Below are 17,559 nucleotides of genomic sequence, written 5' to 3'. Positions count from 1 at the left end.
AACTGACTGAGGCAAAAGGCAGCGAATATATTATACTAATTTTGTAATTTAACATACTTTTTATACGAGTATGTACTATTTTTGATACTAATCTACAGTCAGCGATTAATTTGTATATATAATTAGAATATATATTGTAGTATTGTAATTGAACCATTGAAATTGTTAATTGAAATTTCAAACACCACAGTGCATGTTTTTTGCATATCATTATCCATCGTATACATATAATATCTTATAAGCATGTACAATATCAAGATCAACATCGAATATATTTAACTAAGTTTGCATATACATATATAGTTTATAATAGTCGCTAGTGTTTTAGGAAATGTTTGTAACGAAACTTTGCCCTGTTCTTTTACTCCTTGAAATGAAACTAATTGAGTATTCAATTCTTAAATCGAACAATTGAAAATGAAAAGTCTGCAATCCTTTTTAGTCATCCGCACTCGCACTCCCATCGAATGATATAAAAAGGGAAGTAATGTGAATACTAAATATATGTATTTATACTATAAATTGTTATCTATATATATTCTTTGAATATCTTTCATGTTAATTTATGGAACGCTTGTTTATAAGGCGTTCCCAATCATTTTTCGAGGCGTGTGCGATTTTTTTTTTTGCTTTCGGTTTTATATTTTATGATTTTTCTTTTTTTGTATGTTTTTTTAATTTTAATTTATTGCGCACAACATTCAATGCGGAAAAAATTGTCTGAAAATGGGCAATTAAACGATAACGAAACTGAAAACTCAGCAAACAATTTGTGCAGCCCCCCACACGATTATATGATGAGATACTATATAGAGAGAGGAGGTATCCATATATAGTACATATATAGATAGCTTGAATGTGTATTATCTAGTATACAAGACGAGTATGTATTACTCTATAGTGCATTCATTACACTGATGACGATCTGGCACACTGGCAACTATATGATTATATTATATGTAGTATATATAGTATGTATATGTATTTTATTTATATATTTATCATTTAATATCACCGTACAATAAAAAACTAAAAACAATTCAAAAGACAACTGTTTTTTTGGGATGGGACTAAGATGGATGGGACTTTGATCCAAATTCTTTTTTGGTCTGAGCTCAAAAATTTGTCATCTTTGGCATTGCTTTTGTATGGTAATGAGCTGCTGCTGCTGCTGCAGCCCAGGTGTGGCAACAATTTGTATTGTGACGCAATTGAGCGTTTGTGTGACAATGCGAACATTGCAAAAACCGGTTACAAAAGAAGCAATGCTTCAAATGCTTTAGCAGACATCGACACACATCATTTATAAAAATAAAGATTACCGTAATGCACGACTAAGAGAACACAGCAAGAAATCTCGCTCAACATTAAAAAGAAAATACAAATACCATATAAGGTAAAAAAGACTGCCAAATTCGCAATAGTCTCTAAATATTATATAGTGTAATATGTAGGTGAGAGTCTCATCGTAAAAACAGTTTTCTTAATGGAAATGTGGCTAGGTTACAAACGTATGTATGTATATAAGTCGGGTGGAGCAAACAGTCTTTCCAAATGGTCAGTTGTGTATGTATTTGCATATAAAATATATAGTCGTATATATAAATTCTTATATATGAACAAACATAATAAAAAAACATTTATGTATATACCACATTTGATGTGCTGAAATGTGCACTAAAAACAATATTATAACGAAGCTGCTAAATGTACAAAAAGTAACATGGCCATGAAAATTCATTCAAAATGCTATACTTTGTAATATTTTATAATTTCTTCGTTATTTACTTTGGTTAGTTGTTCGTCTTGAGGTATTGGGTTTTTAATCCTTACTAAATGTCAAAGAAATCAGTGTATAACATTTAAAATCAATTTTGCATGTCAGTTGTTACTTTACAAAATATTTAACATGTATATATATAGTTCAATCATATATGTTTATAATAAAAAAAAAAACAAGCACTTGACATAGTCTGTTAAAAACTAAGAAATGCGGCTACAATTTGATCGTATTACACATTGGTATAAAGTCGTAACATAAAAAGACATAAGGCATCATAATAGCACTCTCTCCCGACTAAAGTATATAAATGTCCAACGCCTCTGCCAGCTAGTCCACATGGTATTCGGTGCGATGCGGAGAACCGCTTCGCTTCTCGGCCACAAATGTGCTCGAGATGCCGGCGATGCTGGTGACGCCGCGCAATCCTGTGCTGCGGAAATAGACCAGCAAATATTGTTCGCCGTGACGCAAATCGATGTCATCGGCGAAATCCAGACGCACCAGCTCCTCGTTGGCCTCCTGCTGGCGACGCAAACGCTGCCGATTGCGATGCTGATGGCGACTAGTGCGACGCGGTGCCGGCGCCGGAGTTTCAAAGTAATCCCGCTCCGGATTGGAATCGGATGATGTGGGCGATTCGGCCTGATTCACATACTCGTAGGCCACATAATCGGCCAGACTGGCATAGTCGGTGGCATAGATGGCGATCCAATCGTTGGGTCCCTCCTCAAACTCCGGTTGCTTGCGATACTCCACGGTATTCTCGTTGCCCATGCGCCAAACGGATGGCGGAGTGAATTGCACACCTGGTTCCCGATAATTGGGATACAGTTTGATGGTGAAGTCACTTGTGACCGGCTTGTGATCACTTATACTGTAGGCGGGATGCGATTTATACGAGCACTGCTCAATGGCCAGCTGCATGCCTGGCTGGCGATTCAACGGTTGCACCGCATACATAATGCGATCCGTCCACGCCGGACGACGCTTCAGATCGTACTCGGAGGTGCCCTCCTTGAACTTGAAGGTGGGCGGAAAGGCGGGCAGCCTTTCGTGCATCACCTGGAATGCTTGTTGCGTCTTCTCGCGCACCTCGAACAACTGATCGCGCTTGATGAGGGCGTCATGTAAGCGATCGTCGCGCAACGCTTCGCGCACCTCGGCGGAGGTATCGGTGCCCTGCAGCCGAAAGTTGAGATCACCAAACCAAAAGACATAATCATGATCGTAGATCTCGCGATACCGCTTCACATGATAATGATGGTTCTCGAGTATTTGCTTATAGTCCTCAATCCGTTCGTCCAGCTGATGATCGTGTGCCGCCAAATGGGCAACAACAAAGGACAAGCCGCAACCGTAGAGTGTGAAGCGTACACTCACTGCTCCCTTGTTGCCCCAAATGCCACCAAAACCGGTACGTGTAAATTCCGCCTCCATGTCCTTGATGTGCTCCACATGCGGCCGACGCACAAACATGGTTAATAGTAATCCCTGCATTTGTTCCGTCTTCACAGCGACATAATCGTAGAAACGCAACAATTTCTTTGCCTTATGCGTCCACGGGTCTTCCTTGAAGAGTCCCAGCACCTGCTGCTGTGGCTGGGCGTTCACCTCCTGCAATCCGATGGCATAAATATCGGGCAAATAATCAGCTGCATCGCCACTGGCATCGTCGTGCAATCCCAGCAGCTGGCGTAGCGAAATGTTGTCGGGAAAGCGACTTCCCACATTCCAGGTGACCACATAGACGCGATACGTTTCCAGCTGTTGGCGCGCATTCGTCTCTGCTGCTTTGGGCGTCGTCGTTGACGTCGACGTTGTCGCCTTCGCCGCAGTTGTTGCTGTCTCTGTTTTGCTCATTGCGTTGCTGTCCTACACACACACACACACACACACACAAACACAAGCACACATACGAAATAAACATGTTACAATAAACATCACCGTATGTCACAAAACTACTTACGTACTTTTATCACTTGTTTTTTTTTATTGATTTCGTAACTTGGTCTATTACGCTTTATTGTTGCAATCGCAGTTTCTTTCGCTAATTTTTAAGGGGGCTGGTAACTGCTCAAGTATCGCTTTGTCTATGAAGTAATCAACAGCGAGCGAACGCTCAGTGCATAGTAAATAAAACACAGGTAGCGGACGCAGAGCCAGTTTTTGAAAAGTAAGGCCGATGATTTAGTCATAAAACAGCTGTTTTCTATGCCCACCCATCTGTCATCGCTAGTTAATAATGGTTAGTTTGTCTATCGATAGACGCGGTATGCGGCACGATGCTGGTCACATTGCAGACGGTTAACAATCAAATTTCGGCTTGTCTTGCTTTGTGTAAATTTGTTTTTGTACACTTTAACGTATTTTAACTGTTAGTCATGTTTGTTTACATCGATACACTTGGGTGTTATATTTTTGTGTACAGCGCCACAATTTATGCAGTTTCTTTGAGATGTTTGGTATATTTTTGAAGCGGTCAACACTGCGGGCACATTGCTGCTGTTGGCCGCCTTTGAACAGCTGTGCAACACTGTCGCCAGTTTTGGGTTTGTTTTTGTTTTTCTGTGACACACATATTTATAATTTTTTTTGTTTTATTGATGCACAATTGATAAGAGTCCATAAAGTACACACACATTTACTGATAAACAAACATACACACTGAAATCAATTTTGCAATGAGCAGACGATTAACGCTGGCGTTTAAGTGAATATAAAGCGCCGAAATACGGCGTTGAGCCCACGGACCAAAAATAAAAAAAAAAAAAAAAACAAAATAAAGGCAAGCTAAAAAACTAAACTAATTTTGGTACTGCTTGTTTCTTTTTGTTTTTTTGTTGTTTTTGTTTGGTCCCCCATTGACGTCGTTGGCAACCGTTGCCGTTTTTGGCTTATGTTGTTGTTGCTTGTTTCGAGTTATGTAAATTGAGCAAAACGAAGAAAAAAATGATGCGCACAGCATCCTTGAACAGCAGCAGCAGCATTTGGCAACACATTGCCAACCAACCCAACTGGATTTGTTCGCCAAACACCGACTTTCTCATTTGGTTATAGAGCAAGTCACGCGACCTCTCGATCTACATACATATGTTTCTACATATATTTGTGTTCTATAAATTAGCAAACTTTATTATTTTGGCCAGCCCCCAAAAATCAAAGAAACGTGCTATGTTTTGTGTGTTTTGCTATTATGCATTCAAATATTAACAAAGCTTTCAACTTTTGCAGCCAGAAATGCCAGCAACAATTACAACAGCAGCCGCTGCCGCTGCTGCCATCACCACATCCGGCAGTGTGCCCAGCTCAGATGCGAGCACAGTCCAAGGAGCAGCGGCAATGACAGCCAACAACAACAGCAGCAGCAGCAGTAACAGTACCACTTCGAGTGGACGCCATCAGCTGCGACCTGTGAAATATGATTATGCAGATTCATTTGCCTGCACCTATGTGGTATCTGTGGTGGCCGCATCCATAGCCGAATTGGCCACCTACCCGCTTGATCTCACCAAGACCCGTCTGCAGATCCAAGGCGAGGCGGCCAGTGTGGCCAGTGTTGCTGGCGGTGCCAAAGCAAATGTAAGTTTAGTACTTTCAATGTTTTTTAAATGTCTCATTAAATGTAAAAGTGTTAACCCTTTGTTGTTGTTATAACGGTCTCTTATGCATGCCTTGGCTTTAATCCCGGCTTCTCTAATTACTTACACCCTTGCAGAGGCCCCATTCCCTCCGCTCCCCTGCCCAATCATCTGAACTCTTCTTCTTAACTTTCATCCGTTCATCCGTCTGTCCGACACTCAAACAAGTAAAATCAACGTTTAGTGCAGTTCTTGATAGCCTTTGAGCTTCGATTACGATAACAATTCAAATTCACAATCGGCGCTTTCTTAATTTGCTGCAAGGGTATTGCACGCTTCGGTGTGCCTAAGATAAGTGCAAATTTGTTGCAATTCGAAGATTAAGATATCTACACATATTATTTTTGGACCTCACAGTGTCCCATTATCAGCCTAAACAAACAACAAAAACTTTGATAAGCTTGCACAGCGCTTAAATCTAATTTAATTTGGAGGTGTTTTTTTGGCAAATTGATTTTGTGGGGTGTGTCAAGAGATAGAGAGGCATAGTAGATTTTTCAGTTCAGCTGACTGTTCAAGGCCATTCATAATTCCCCACCAACCCCCGTCCACCCATTATTCCCCATTATCTCTGTCTCTGTATGTATGTTTGTACTGTGTGTGTGTGTGTTTGCGTGTTTTAAATGTGAAATACCTATATATTTTGGGCATTTACTATGTTCGATGAATGAACTACAAGATATTATGTAACCACAACAAAACCCACACCCCCAATATAACCACCAGATGCAATATCGCGGCATGGTCGCCACCGCCTTTGGCATTGTACGCGAGGAGGGCGCTCTCAAATTGTGGCAGGGCGTGACGCCGGCGCTCTACAGACACGTCGTCTATAGGTGGGCACAAAAAACCAAAAATAAAAACAAAAAAAAAAAACATAATTCAAGAAAACCAATTAATCACGAGAATTCGCATCCTGGCGACTGCGAAGGCCTGCAATTAGCAATCGAAACAATTTTTTGGCAAGCACGCGATGAACTAATCTCGTCTCCTCCTCGACAGTGGCGTGCGCATCTGCAGCTATGATCTGATGCGCAAGGAGTTCACCCAGAACGGCACCCAGGCGCTGCCCGTGTGGAAATCAGCGCTGTGCGGCGTCACCGCCGGCGCTGTGGCTCAATGGCTCGCCTCGCCCGCCGATCTGGTCAAGGTCCAAATACAAATGGAGGGCCGTCGTCGTCTGATGGGCGATGCGCCGCGCGTTCATGGCGCCGCGCATGCCTTCCGTCAGATTATCCAACGCGGTGGTGTTAAGGGTCTGTGGAAGGGCAGCATACCGAATGTGCAACGGGCGGCGCTTGTTAATCTCGGTGATCTGACCACATACGATACGATCAAGCATCTGATTATGCATCGCCTGCAAATGCCCGATTGCCATACGGTGCATGTCCTTGCCTCGATTTGTGCCGGCTTTGTAGCGGCCATAATGGGCACACCCGCAGATGTGGTCAAGACACGGATCATGAACCAACCGACCGACGAGCTGGGACGGTAAGTAGGCTAAGGTAGATAGATAATCTAATAGTTTATCTCATTTTAATCGATGGATTCTCTAACAACATTTTCTAGGGGCTTGCTGTATCGCGGTTCAGTGGATTGTTTGCGTCAAACGGTGGCCAAGGAAGGATTTGTTGCGCTCTACAAAGGTTTCCTGCCCTGCTGGATACGCATGGCACCGTGGTCCTTAACCTTTTGGTTGTCATTCGAGCAGATACGCAAAATGATTGGCGCATCCAGTTATTGAGCTCAGAGTGTGTTTGTTTTTTTTGTTAAGTTCACAATTCAAATCGAGAAGACAGACACGAAAATCAAAACAAATTGCAATCGATATATGTACATGTTAATAAGAGAGTGACAACAAAAGAAAGAGAGAGAGAGCGAAACAAACAAAAGAACGAGCAAAGAAAAAATAGTAATGTTAATTCTACACACTGCTTTGTCCGGCAACAAAGTAAACAAAAGTGCTATTATTGTTATGGTACAAAATATCCCCACTCCAAGACTGTTTCCATCGTAGCACAAACGACAAAGGTCCCCTACCCATCCCTTCATATATTCTCTTGAATCTAGCTTCTTCTTGCTCAGGTCCCCAGAACAACAAAAGGACTTTCAATACTCACAAGAAAGTGTGGAACAAACAACAAAAGCAGCAGCTGCAGCTAGTTAACTTGTAGAAAAATTAAAAAAAAGACGAGGGATCGTAGACTGAGAAAGAATACTATATGCTCGATAAAGTTGATTGGTTGTTCGGTAATATGTACGTTATTGTTTTTATCATAAACATAAAAAAGCAAAACAACAAAAAAATGAGTTAACTGATATAATTCTGGTTTCTATCCTAAAAATTGTTACATACAATTTCATTTCGAAATACCTGTATATCAATTAGAAACGGTTTTAAACTGTTTTTTTTCATTATAATTCCGTTTTTTCATAGTGGGTGGGTTGAGCATGGACTGCATGCATTAATATAAATTGAATAAACTATATGGTCCACGTGTATTTGTACCACAACAAATTGAATCTTCTTAATTGCTTTGAAAATTTAAAAATAATTTCAAATTTAAATTCGTAAACTGTCATCGAGTACTTTTGAATCAAGTATCGATAATTTTTGAATTGTAATCGTTCATAGTATTGTGAATTTGCGTATATTCAAAAAGACCGTGTCGTAAGGACTGACACAGGTGTTTAATATAGCTTCTTAAAAATAAATACATTTTCAAATATGTTTAAGTTTTTCAATAATAAAAATGTACAATCTTGATTTCTGTTTTGGTCATAAAATACTCTTCAGCTCAGTGGTCACATTTATTTACTTCATTTGGTATCTTCTATCGGCGTTTAAACGTATATTTTCAAAACTTGCTTGTGGTCACACCAGAAAGCTTTTTTTTTTGAGAAACAAAAAGTCTGAATTCATCCATTTAGAAGAATAGTGTGGTGGTGTTGTGTGTAGTATTTAAGTGCAAATACAATTAACAATTTGGAAACAGTCGAAAATGTTATTCAAATCATACATACCACTGCTAGCTGGCATTTGTGCTTTAAGCCTGTCACCATTTGTGGCAAATGCCAAAGAAGAGGAGCAAAAACAAGCGGCCGATGAAAAACATTTCGCCATCGAATTGGACCCGGAAACATTTGACGAGGTTATCGCAACCGGCAATGTATTTGTCAAATTTTTTGCGCCATGGTAAGCTATAAAATACAAAATCGCAAGAACATCCAAAAAAAGAAAAAAATGCATATTCTGCCTTAATTTGGCAACTTGGCAGAATTTTTGGGTTTTTTTCGGCCATGGCCGGCAAATAAATGACGCTGTTGTTGTTGTTGTTGTTGCGGCCACGCAGACTTTAAAACATCTGTACACACAACATACATAACTCTACACAAACGCACATACACATAGGCACGCATGTATGCGTGTGTATGTAAATTTGTGAGCACTTCTAAGCAAGTGTACAAACACACACACGCACACACGCATTTCCCTGTTGACTGACACAAATCAACTAAATAATTAAGCAAGCTTTACATACATTGGTTTGGGCAGCAACAGCTGCTTTTGCTTTTGTTCTTAGTTTTTGGTGTCATATTGACGCAGTCATTTGATATACTTTCATATTTGTCATTATTCGGGAATTGTACACGTACTATAACGTATTTATGATAAGGACGCTTCAAATGGTCAAAGGGGGCTTTGTTTTGAGAAAAGTGAAGAACCCGCGTCTCTGATTGACAAATACTACAAGATTACACACGCACACAAAGACGTGCACATACACATGCATACTTAGTCAGCCCCCCCCACACACACACACACAGACAGACACTATGACAAAACTAATACATGTACTAATAATGTATGTGGCGTTCGTTGACCGGCAAAAAGCGTCTCGTAGTTGTTATCAGCTTACAATATTAAATAGCATTTTCCATATTATTGGAGTATAGCAACACTAATATTATGTAGTAAAAGTCTCTTTTCAAATATTTCAAATGTCGACTTGTCATGCGTTTCAACACGTATGTTTTATTTATTTACAAGAAACTTAACTCTGCTTAAGTTACTTTGCGATAATATAGTTCTCTATATGGGAGCTTTTACAAATAGATTATTAGATTGTTCAAGTATAATTATTATTACTTTTAATTATTTATTAATTTAATGTTCAATTTTATATATTTAAATAGATTAACATTATAAGTTTATTCAAGTATAATGTTGATGTAGATTTTATTTCATACTTATTATTTTTATTTTAGAATTTAAAACATCTATTCTTTTTGATTTGTATTATTCACTTTTTTATTGATTGCTAAAACTTATTTGATCATTTATGATGACAAACTTAATAAACAAATAGAGATTAATTGCATATTTCTATGTAAGTGCTTAAGATAATTAGTTGTTGATTTAAAAGTGTCACACGGCCTATGACTAATATTGGACAACTAATATTTAAGAACACGTCAGTTAATGATGATTTGCTTTGTGTCTTATCCAAGCAACAACAACGAGAACAACAAAAGTTTCACTTTACGTGGAGCGGAATACGTGTCCAAATTTGACAAACAGACTATTTCAACTCGGAATATGATTAGGCTCGAATCGTCGTCATACTTGATGTTTTCCTCTCTATTTTTAAACTTCCTCCCAAACTTGAACGATAGTTCTGTTTAAGTTATGCCACTTAGCGTCCGTTTCTCGAACTCGAGTTAATGCGATAATTTGCTATTATTCAGATAACAACAATGCGACTGTCTTTATGCAAGTCCGTAACTTAATAAAGTAGGATAATGCTTTAATTTTAAATTCTCTTTCTAAATATGTCGCTATTGAGCTGTTAAACTTTTAACTCGAGTCTGTCCACCGATTATGAATTAATTTACTGATGAAATCTTGAGAAAATCCATTTCGTTTTTTTCTTAATTGTGTGCGTTGAGAAAACGAGCCCAAGTTGAGTAATTATTGCCAAGCCATTATTCTTTTTCCAAATCAGTCTTTGTTTTTATTGACTGATAAGCTAGCGTACGCTTATCGAGATCTTTCAATATAGAACATACATAAATATTATAGATTGTCTTTTGTTGTTTTACTTCTATATTTGTGTGTACGAATTCTTTTTGCGTCTTGCAGGTGTGGACACTGCACAAGATTGCATCCACTGTGGGAACAGTTGGCCGAAATCATGAATGTCGATGAACCCAAGGTGACCATTGCTCGCGTGGATTGCACCAAACATCAATCGCTTTGTGCCGATCACCAAGTCACCGGTTATCCCACATTGCGTCTCTTCAAATTGGGCGAAACGGAGTCCATCAAGTTCAAGGGCACTCGCGATTTGCCAGCCATTACTGATTTTATCAATCAAGAGCTTAACACAGTCGGCGAGGAGGATTTGAGTGAAGAGAAGGCTTTGGAGGCAAATCCAAATGCTGGCAAGGTGGTTGAACTCACCGAGGAGACCTTTGCCAAGCACGTATCCAATGGCAATCATTTCGTCAAGTTCTTTGCACCTTGGTGCGGTCATTGTCAGGTAAAATTGTCATAACTATTCTTTAGTTTTGCAATAAAAACTAATTGGAGATTTTCATTCATTTTAGCGCTTGGCACCCACTTGGGAGAAATTGGCCCAAGCTTTGATCAAGGAGAGCGATGTGACAATTTCCAAAGTTGATTGCACGCAGTATCGTTCCGTTTGCCAGGACTTTGAGGTGAAAGGTTATCCCACCATGCTCTGGATTGAGGATGGCAAGAAAATTGAGAAATATGCTGGCGCACGCGATCTGGAGACGCTCACCGCCTATGTGGAGAAAATGATTGGAACACCTAGCAAAAGTGGCGATGCAGCGAAGAAAGATGACGCCAAGGATGAGGCTAAAAAGAATACTGTGCTGCAGCTGAGCGGCGATTCGGAGTTCGAGAAGGCAACTGCCGATGGCATCACGTTCATTAAATTCTATGCACCATGGTGCGGACATTGCCAGAAACTGCAGCCCACTTGGGAGCAATTGGCCACGGATACCGTGTCCACGGAATCGAATATTGTGATTGCCAAGGTGGATTGCACAACGCCGGAGAACAAACAGATCTGCATTGATCAACAGGTCGAGGGTTATCCGACGCTGTTCCTCTACAAGAATGGCAAGCGACAGAATGAATACAATGGAAGCCGTTCATTGCCGGAATTGCAGGCGTACATCAAGAAATTCATTGGACACGATGAACTTTGAGCGTACTGCAATTATCAAACACTGAACAAATTCACAGCACACACGCATACGAATGTCAAGATCAAGATCAACATCATCAACATCATCAGCATCATCATCAACATCAGCATCACCATCATCGCCATCGCCAAAGTAACATAATTTCTGTATGTTCATCAAGACAGCCAAGTCGTGCCATCTTGGAACGAGTTGTCATCCATTTGAAACAAAACAACAGCAAATGTTTGATACTATTTTAATTTCATCTGTTTCGCTATAGTTCTTTTTTATTCCGAGTGTTTATTTTTTTTACTACCTATATTTTGTTTTCTTTTGTGATGTAATTTGCGAGTTTTGTTCACATGTGCCAAATGTCTATAAATAAACAATCACAGTTGAAACTTTAATAGACTTGAGGTAGAACAATTTATAAAATTGCTGCCACTATTTACATGATATATGTACTAGAAGGCAAGGATACGAATATTTAAATAGATATCTGGCATGTTTGATCTCAACTTTCGATATTCACATTAAATATTGAGTTTAGTTTAAAAAAAATGTCTAATAATATATAGCTCAAACGAAATAAATAAAATAAAACCAATTTGGGAATGGAATATGGAATGTGTTCACAATTATTTACCAAATATAACGGGTAATTTTTACTTATGTTGTGCCCGTAAATATGAGTATTCAATTTTCTGCGCAATTTATTCGCTGAAATTTTTGTTAATAAAGTTAATCATTATATTATGATTCATTAAATAATTATTAAACTCCATAAGAGTTTAGAACTTTTATGAATAAAAACAATCAAAATGTATTAAAAGGCCTATTATTTATTAAAATTCAAGTTTCAATTATCAAAAGCACACAAGATCGGGCGTAGAAAAATATTTAAAGTTATAGATCTGGTTTTAGTCTCGATTTTGAGAGAATTCATTATTTTATTTTATTGCTGCAAGCTAAAACACTAATTAATTCGGAGACTTAACTTGATAATACAATTATATATTATATTTAAAAAAAAATTGTATTGTTTATTTTTTCATATTTAAAAAAAAAATACTTTATTTTTAGTAATATTTAGTTTCAAATAGGCATTATATTCTATTAGAGAAGCCTTCAGTATTGTCGTATAAATAGTAGTGGAATTTCATATAATACGCACATTTTGTTTATCATTAACTATAATTAACAACAAATTATTTTTTTCATATGATAACCATTTAAATTCGATTTACTGAGAAATTTATCGTTTGATTAACGATAGCAATTATTCGGTAATGTTTTTGGCATTTTTGGGTTAGCATGCGCACGGTCACACAGTCACACAAACGCAATTTGTTGTTTTCTATCATCGTAGCTGGTAAATTGATGTGAACCCAATTGGGGCCCCAATGTGCTGCAAGGCTGCTGTTCCAGGCAAACTCAACTCGGCATTCGATTTAAAGCTTTGCGTGTGAGTGTGCGAGTGTGTGTGTGGGAGGAGCAGTGGGATTCCATTTATTTTCGGCCACACTGAGAATTCCAAACGGAACGCGTGTAAAGTTTTTTATGAACGCAAATATTAACGGAGGCGCGGCTGCCTCTGGAGCTGGAGCTGGAGCTGTTGGTGGAGGTGGAGGCGGAAGTGGAGCAGGTGGAGGAGGTGCTGCTGCAGCTGGAGGTGGCGCTGCAGGAGCCGCAGCAGCTGCTGCTGCTGCTGGCGGTGCTGTAGCTGCTGCTGGCGCATCAGCTGGAGCCGCTGGAGCTGGAGCTGCGGCACCTGCTGTTGGTGTTGTGGCAGCTGGCGATGCTGCAAATTGTGCCAGTGGCAATAACAATGCAAATCCAGTGGCGGCCACAAATGGTGGCAGCGAAGGCACCACAACGCCCCTAAACGAGGATCAGGATGCCAAGCGACGCAAATGCTTGGAAACAGACGAGGCACAGGATGGCGCTAGCACAGTGAGTATGCATATTCCTCAAGAACAAGACAACCAACTACATAGATATACATACATATATGGCACTATACATGTAACTAATCCTTGTTTATGATAAACAGATGATCGATGCGAATAGCGTGCTGAACAAGATTGCGCATCTGTATGCGGACAAACTGATGTCGGACATTGTGCTGCTGGTCGATGGCAACGAGTATCCGGCTCATCGTGTCATTCTCTGCGCCAGCAGCGACGTCTTTCAGGTGATGCTCATGAACCCGGAGTGGAATGAGTGCAGCAAGCGTGTCATTGAGCTGCACGAGGAAGCCTGCTGTTCGGCGGTCTTTCCACAGTTCATCAAGTATCTGTATGTGGGCCACATTGAGGTGGCGCTGCAGACGGTGATGCCAATGCTGGCATTATCCGATAAATACAATGTACGCGACCTCATCGAACTGTGCGTCGGCTATATGATGAAGCATGTGGCGAAGGCGGCAACCAGTGGCTATTTGGTCTCATGGTTACAATATACATTGTCATTTACGCCCACGCATAATGATCTCACCGAAACGTTGAAGCGTTTTCTCAAATGGAATCTGGGCATGGTCGCTGAATCGAAGGATTTCGTTGATATGGATCCGGCCATATTGCAATTGCTGTTGCAGCAGAATGACATTGTTGTCGCCAGCGAGTACAAATTGTTTAACATATTGCAGACGTGGCTACTGCATCGTCACGATCTCATCGAGGCCACCAGCAATCTGAGCGCCGAGAAGAAGGCCAGCAGCTTTGTGGAGCTCATCGAGCAGACGGTGATGCATATACGTTTCGGGATGATGACACCCACCGAGCTATCAAAATTGATGTGTGTGCCGTTGATTAAGTATCACAATAAGTTCCTCGTTGAGCGCATTGCCATCGGTATGAGCTATCAATCTGGGCAGGAGGATCGGGTGCGTGAGGTGCGCTATTCGGAGTGCGGGGAGCTGCAATTTACGCCACGTCTCTATTGGAACGATACGTGGAGTGTGGGCATCGATGTGCCCAACTTTGATGAGATTGAGGACTATAAGAACTATGTAACCTGCTTCTTTTCGCAACGTCATATCGCCGAGACTGAGGATGGTGAGTGTTGACTTTTCTGTTTTGCATTTAATTATCATACGTGCTATTTTTATATATTGTAAAGTCACTTACCAATTTAGTAATTTGCTTAATTCGATACAATTCGGATAATTCTTTGAGCACAATTCTATAATATTCCACAATATTTCTACGAAGTTATTTTAGTCTATTTTATTACTTGTTAGCAAGCTGAAATGAATTCTGTAAGTCATTCAAAAATTCGTTGTGCTTCTTAGATATTATTTATTACTATGTGTGCTAATATTTACTTTAGCGTGTCAAATATGTAAGTTATTTGAAAGACAATAGCATCTTAAATATGTGCTGGAATATTCATTCATATATCCAAAAGTAAGAATTCATATAGAATAAATATGAAGCTTATTTATTTAGCTTAGATGATATTATTAATCTACATATAAGCTTACGAAAATTCAGTTAAATAATATAAAGATGAGATTCATCTTAGCTCTGAAATAGAACAAAAATTCGTACGCAAATCTAAAAATTAATAAAATTATATATGTATTTTATTTTAATACAGAAAAAGTTCCTAAAATTAATCAGAGCTATAAGAAAAACCTTTACTTATTTTTAAAATTTTTTCAGGTAATGTTTTTCTCACTGTTTTTTTTTCACAAATTCCACCAAAGAATTACCCATATACCATATTGAAAGTTAGTCACAGTTGTTGATATTATTTGCTAAAAAATCACAATTAATTTTTGAATTACGAAAACTAATTTAGCGTATCGATTAACATATGTACGCAAATTCTTTAATTCAATTCTTTATTTCACCAAAGAATGAAATATTTATAGTAAAGAATATACTGTAAAATTTGTTATTTTCTAACATATATGAACTTCGTGAAAAACAGTTGTTTTTATCTTGATGTTTTGTACAATTTTAGATCCCTGCATGACTTGGGAAATCGAATTCTTTCCACGCGGAGTCAAGTACAATAAGGCCAAAATGGTGTGTGGCGAGGATGTGCCTGGCTGCTCACTGAACACGGTGCGATTGCGCGTCACCTGCAAGCACAACAACATCGAGGAGGAGCGCTTCAAGGTGCGTTCACTGCATTACACTTAAATAACAATTAAAATGATATTGAAATTTACAGATTGCTGTGCTCATTGTTGGAGTGCAAAATCAAATTCCGCACATACGAACCGTTGTGGAGCGCACAGAGTATTTTTCGGATGAAGCACGTGTCATCAATTTGGATAATCTATTGCCATACGAGGAGCTGGAGCATACATCGCCCTATTTGAGTCCCCATCTGACTGGGAATCAGCGCAATACGCTCTCCCTGCACGTGGTCATCACACCAATGGATGCGCACACCTGTCGCGATACGCCGCCATTTCAATTTTGAAGAATTGAACAACAAAAAGACACAATCCACAATATCCAGAACATGTGCGAATTCAGATCTATATATCCTATATATATATATGTGTGTATATATATATTTATGTATATATATATAAAACAAAAACAAAGTGTGTAGAATTTCGATGGAAGATCGTTTTGAATCGCAAATTGAATCGGAATATACATGATTTGCAAATGTATTTATTCTGTGTGTATGTTTTTTGCATAGCGATATAGCTCTTAACCATTTATTTCTTCCATAACTTTGTATAAATGACATGAACATACGATTGCAATACGTTTGTAGAGTGTTTAATTCTTATTTCTAAATAATTATAATTCAATTATGTTTTTGTTTTCTTTTTTTTTTGTGTTCTCACATGGACTTGAAGTTATGAAAGAATATAGAGAGCTATTTAATTGATACTTGTATTTTGGAATTTAACTTAATAACGATTATGGCGGGCATAACGAATTTGGAAATGCAAATGTTTCGATGATGAACGTTGATTGATATATAGTATATAGTCAAAATGCGATTAAGATTGTTGTCGTCTGGTATTGTCGGTTTATCAGCAATGCAATGCAAAAAAAGAAAAAGAAATATATATCTTTGTACTCTTTTAAAACTAAGTTACACTTACCTATAAAGTAATTGGTGTTAGACTTTTGTTGTTCAACTTCGATGTGTTGACGTACAAGTAAAAACGTTTTGCCAATTAAAAGCGCTATCTAACGTATCCGCATCCGTATCCGTATCTCTGCTGTATTCGAGTATGAGTATCTTTGTATCTGTATATGTGTATATAAGATGATATTCTTAAGTCAAATCATTGCGTTTAGCTTAACTCTTTTACGTGTTCTTGTTTTCGTGTAAATATTATCAGCATGTCGGTCTTAACTATCTCACTACATGGCTTTTTGTTATACCATAAGAGTACACCTAAATCATCATAAACCGTAAGCTTCTCCGTAATAGATAAATACGATTGCTGTGTTTCGAAAGTGCAAGTAATTGTCCATGCATCCGAAGAGTATGGCAAATACACAATGGAGAAAGCAAAGAACGAGGGAACAAGAGAAAAAAAGAGAGAGAGAGAGAGATAGATTGAGATGAAATGTACATAGATACAAATGCATCTGCAAGTACGCTGCAATTTACAGAGATACATATATTTATACAATACATACTATATTATGAAAATCGTACATTATTGTTACATACATACATACACAAATGTATATGCCTGAAGAAGGTTTCCTGCAATTCATTCTCGTGTTTTTCCCCCATCAATTTCAAAATTGAATACTGTGTTTTTTTTTTAATTCGTAGTTTTCAGTCTATGCTAAGAACTTCTGTATTATTATAACAAAATACGAAAAAAAAACTGTATATCGAACTTCTTATCTCAGATCGGCAAGAAAAGAAATAAATCGATTCTCGTAATTCCCAAAAATGATAAGAATTCAGATCTTCTACCCT

At 38.6% G+C, this 17,559-nt stretch overlaps 4 protein-coding genes across 8 annotated transcripts; 3 read left to right on the top strand and 1 right to left on the bottom strand.

Annotated features, from left to right (window-relative positions):
- Window positions 1–598: 598 nt before the first annotated feature.
- LOC133849323 (inositol polyphosphate 5-phosphatase K) lies at window positions 599–4,000 on the bottom strand. The gene is made up of 2 exons (XM_062285320.1): window positions 3,754–4,000; window positions 599–3,655 (listed from the first exon to the last, which is right to left on the bottom strand). Exon 2 carries the CDS (start codon window positions 3,641–3,643, stop codon window positions 2,111–2,113), a length of 1,533 nt encoding a protein of 510 aa, XP_062141304.1. The 5' UTR covers window positions 3,644–3,655; window positions 3,754–4,000; the 3' UTR covers window positions 599–2,110.
- A 194-nt stretch (window positions 4,001–4,194) lies between these two features.
- LOC133849325 (mitochondrial uncoupling protein 4) lies at window positions 4,195–7,683 on the top strand. 5 transcript variants are annotated; one of them, XM_062285324.1, is made up of 5 exons: window positions 4,195–4,332; window positions 5,015–5,362; window positions 6,148–6,257; window positions 6,424–6,912; window positions 6,991–7,683. In XM_062285324.1, exons 2-5 carry the CDS (start codon window positions 5,021–5,023, stop codon window positions 7,163–7,165), a joined length of 1,116 nt encoding a protein of 371 aa, XP_062141308.1. In that variant the 5' UTR covers window positions 4,195–4,332; window positions 5,015–5,020; the 3' UTR covers window positions 7,166–7,683. The 5 variants fall into 5 exon arrangements, with proteins under 5 accessions (XP_062141308.1, XP_062141307.1, XP_062141310.1 ...); XM_062285323.1 differs by lacking the exon at window positions 4,195–4,332 and adding an exon at window positions 4,339–4,568; XM_062285326.1 differs by lacking the exon at window positions 4,195–4,332 and adding an exon at window positions 4,392–4,412.
- Window positions 7,684–8,315: 632 nt separating this feature from the next.
- On the top strand, window positions 8,316–12,260 carry LOC133849324 (thioredoxin domain-containing protein 5 homolog). The gene is made up of 3 exons (XM_062285322.1): window positions 8,316–8,617; window positions 10,565–10,964; window positions 11,032–12,260. Exons 1-3 carry the CDS (start codon window positions 8,424–8,426, stop codon window positions 11,659–11,661), a joined length of 1,224 nt encoding a protein of 407 aa, XP_062141306.1. The 5' UTR covers window positions 8,316–8,423; the 3' UTR covers window positions 11,662–12,260.
- A 709-nt stretch (window positions 12,261–12,969) lies between these two features.
- On the top strand, window positions 12,970–16,502 carry LOC133848044 (BTB/POZ domain-containing protein 17). The gene is made up of 4 exons (XM_062283409.1): window positions 12,970–13,593; window positions 13,694–14,696; window positions 15,610–15,767; window positions 15,823–16,502. Exons 1-4 carry the CDS (start codon window positions 13,201–13,203, stop codon window positions 16,075–16,077), a joined length of 1,809 nt encoding a protein of 602 aa, XP_062139393.1. The 5' UTR covers window positions 12,970–13,200; the 3' UTR covers window positions 16,078–16,502.
- Window positions 16,503–17,559: the final 1,057 nt, after the last annotated feature.

This window comes from Drosophila sulfurigaster, chromosome X, assembly GCF_023558435.1.
Source record: "Drosophila sulfurigaster albostrigata strain 15112-1811.04 chromosome X, ASM2355843v2, whole genome shotgun sequence".
Classification (NCBI taxonomy): domain Eukaryota; kingdom Metazoa; phylum Arthropoda; class Insecta; order Diptera; family Drosophilidae; genus Drosophila; species Drosophila sulfurigaster.
This window is presented reverse-complemented; position numbering and strand designations above follow the sequence as displayed.

Coding starts and splice junctions, on each gene's coding strand:
- LOC133849323 (XM_062285320.1), bottom strand. CDS start 3,643: ATGAGCAAAACAGAGACAGCAACAACTGCGGCGAAGGCGACAACGTCG.
- LOC133849325 (XM_062285324.1), top strand. CDS start 5,021: ATGCCAGCAACAATTACAACAGCAGCCGCTGCCGCTGCTGCCATCACC. Junction 6,258..6,423: donor TACAGACACGTCGTCTATAG/GTGGGCACAAAA, acceptor CCTCCTCGACAG/TGGCGTGCGCATCTGCAGCT. Junction 6,913..6,990: donor CCGACCGACGAGCTGGGACG/GTAAGTAGGCTA, acceptor AACATTTTCTAG/GGGCTTGCTGTATCGCGGTT.
- LOC133849324 (XM_062285322.1), top strand. CDS start 8,424: ATGTTATTCAAATCATACATACCACTGCTAGCTGGCATTTGTGCTTTA. Junction 8,618..10,564: donor GTCAAATTTTTTGCGCCATG/GTAAGCTATAAA, acceptor TGCGTCTTGCAG/GTGTGGACACTGCACAAGAT. Junction 10,965..11,031: donor CTTGGTGCGGTCATTGTCAG/GTAAAATTGTCA, acceptor CATTCATTTTAG/CGCTTGGCACCCACTTGGGA.
- LOC133848044 (XM_062283409.1), top strand. CDS start 13,201: ATGAACGCAAATATTAACGGAGGCGCGGCTGCCTCTGGAGCTGGAGCT. Junction 13,594..13,693: donor CACAGGATGGCGCTAGCACA/GTGAGTATGCAT, acceptor TATGATAAACAG/ATGATCGATGCGAATAGCGT. Junction 14,697..15,609: donor TATCGCCGAGACTGAGGATG/GTGAGTGTTGAC, acceptor GTACAATTTTAG/ATCCCTGCATGACTTGGGAA.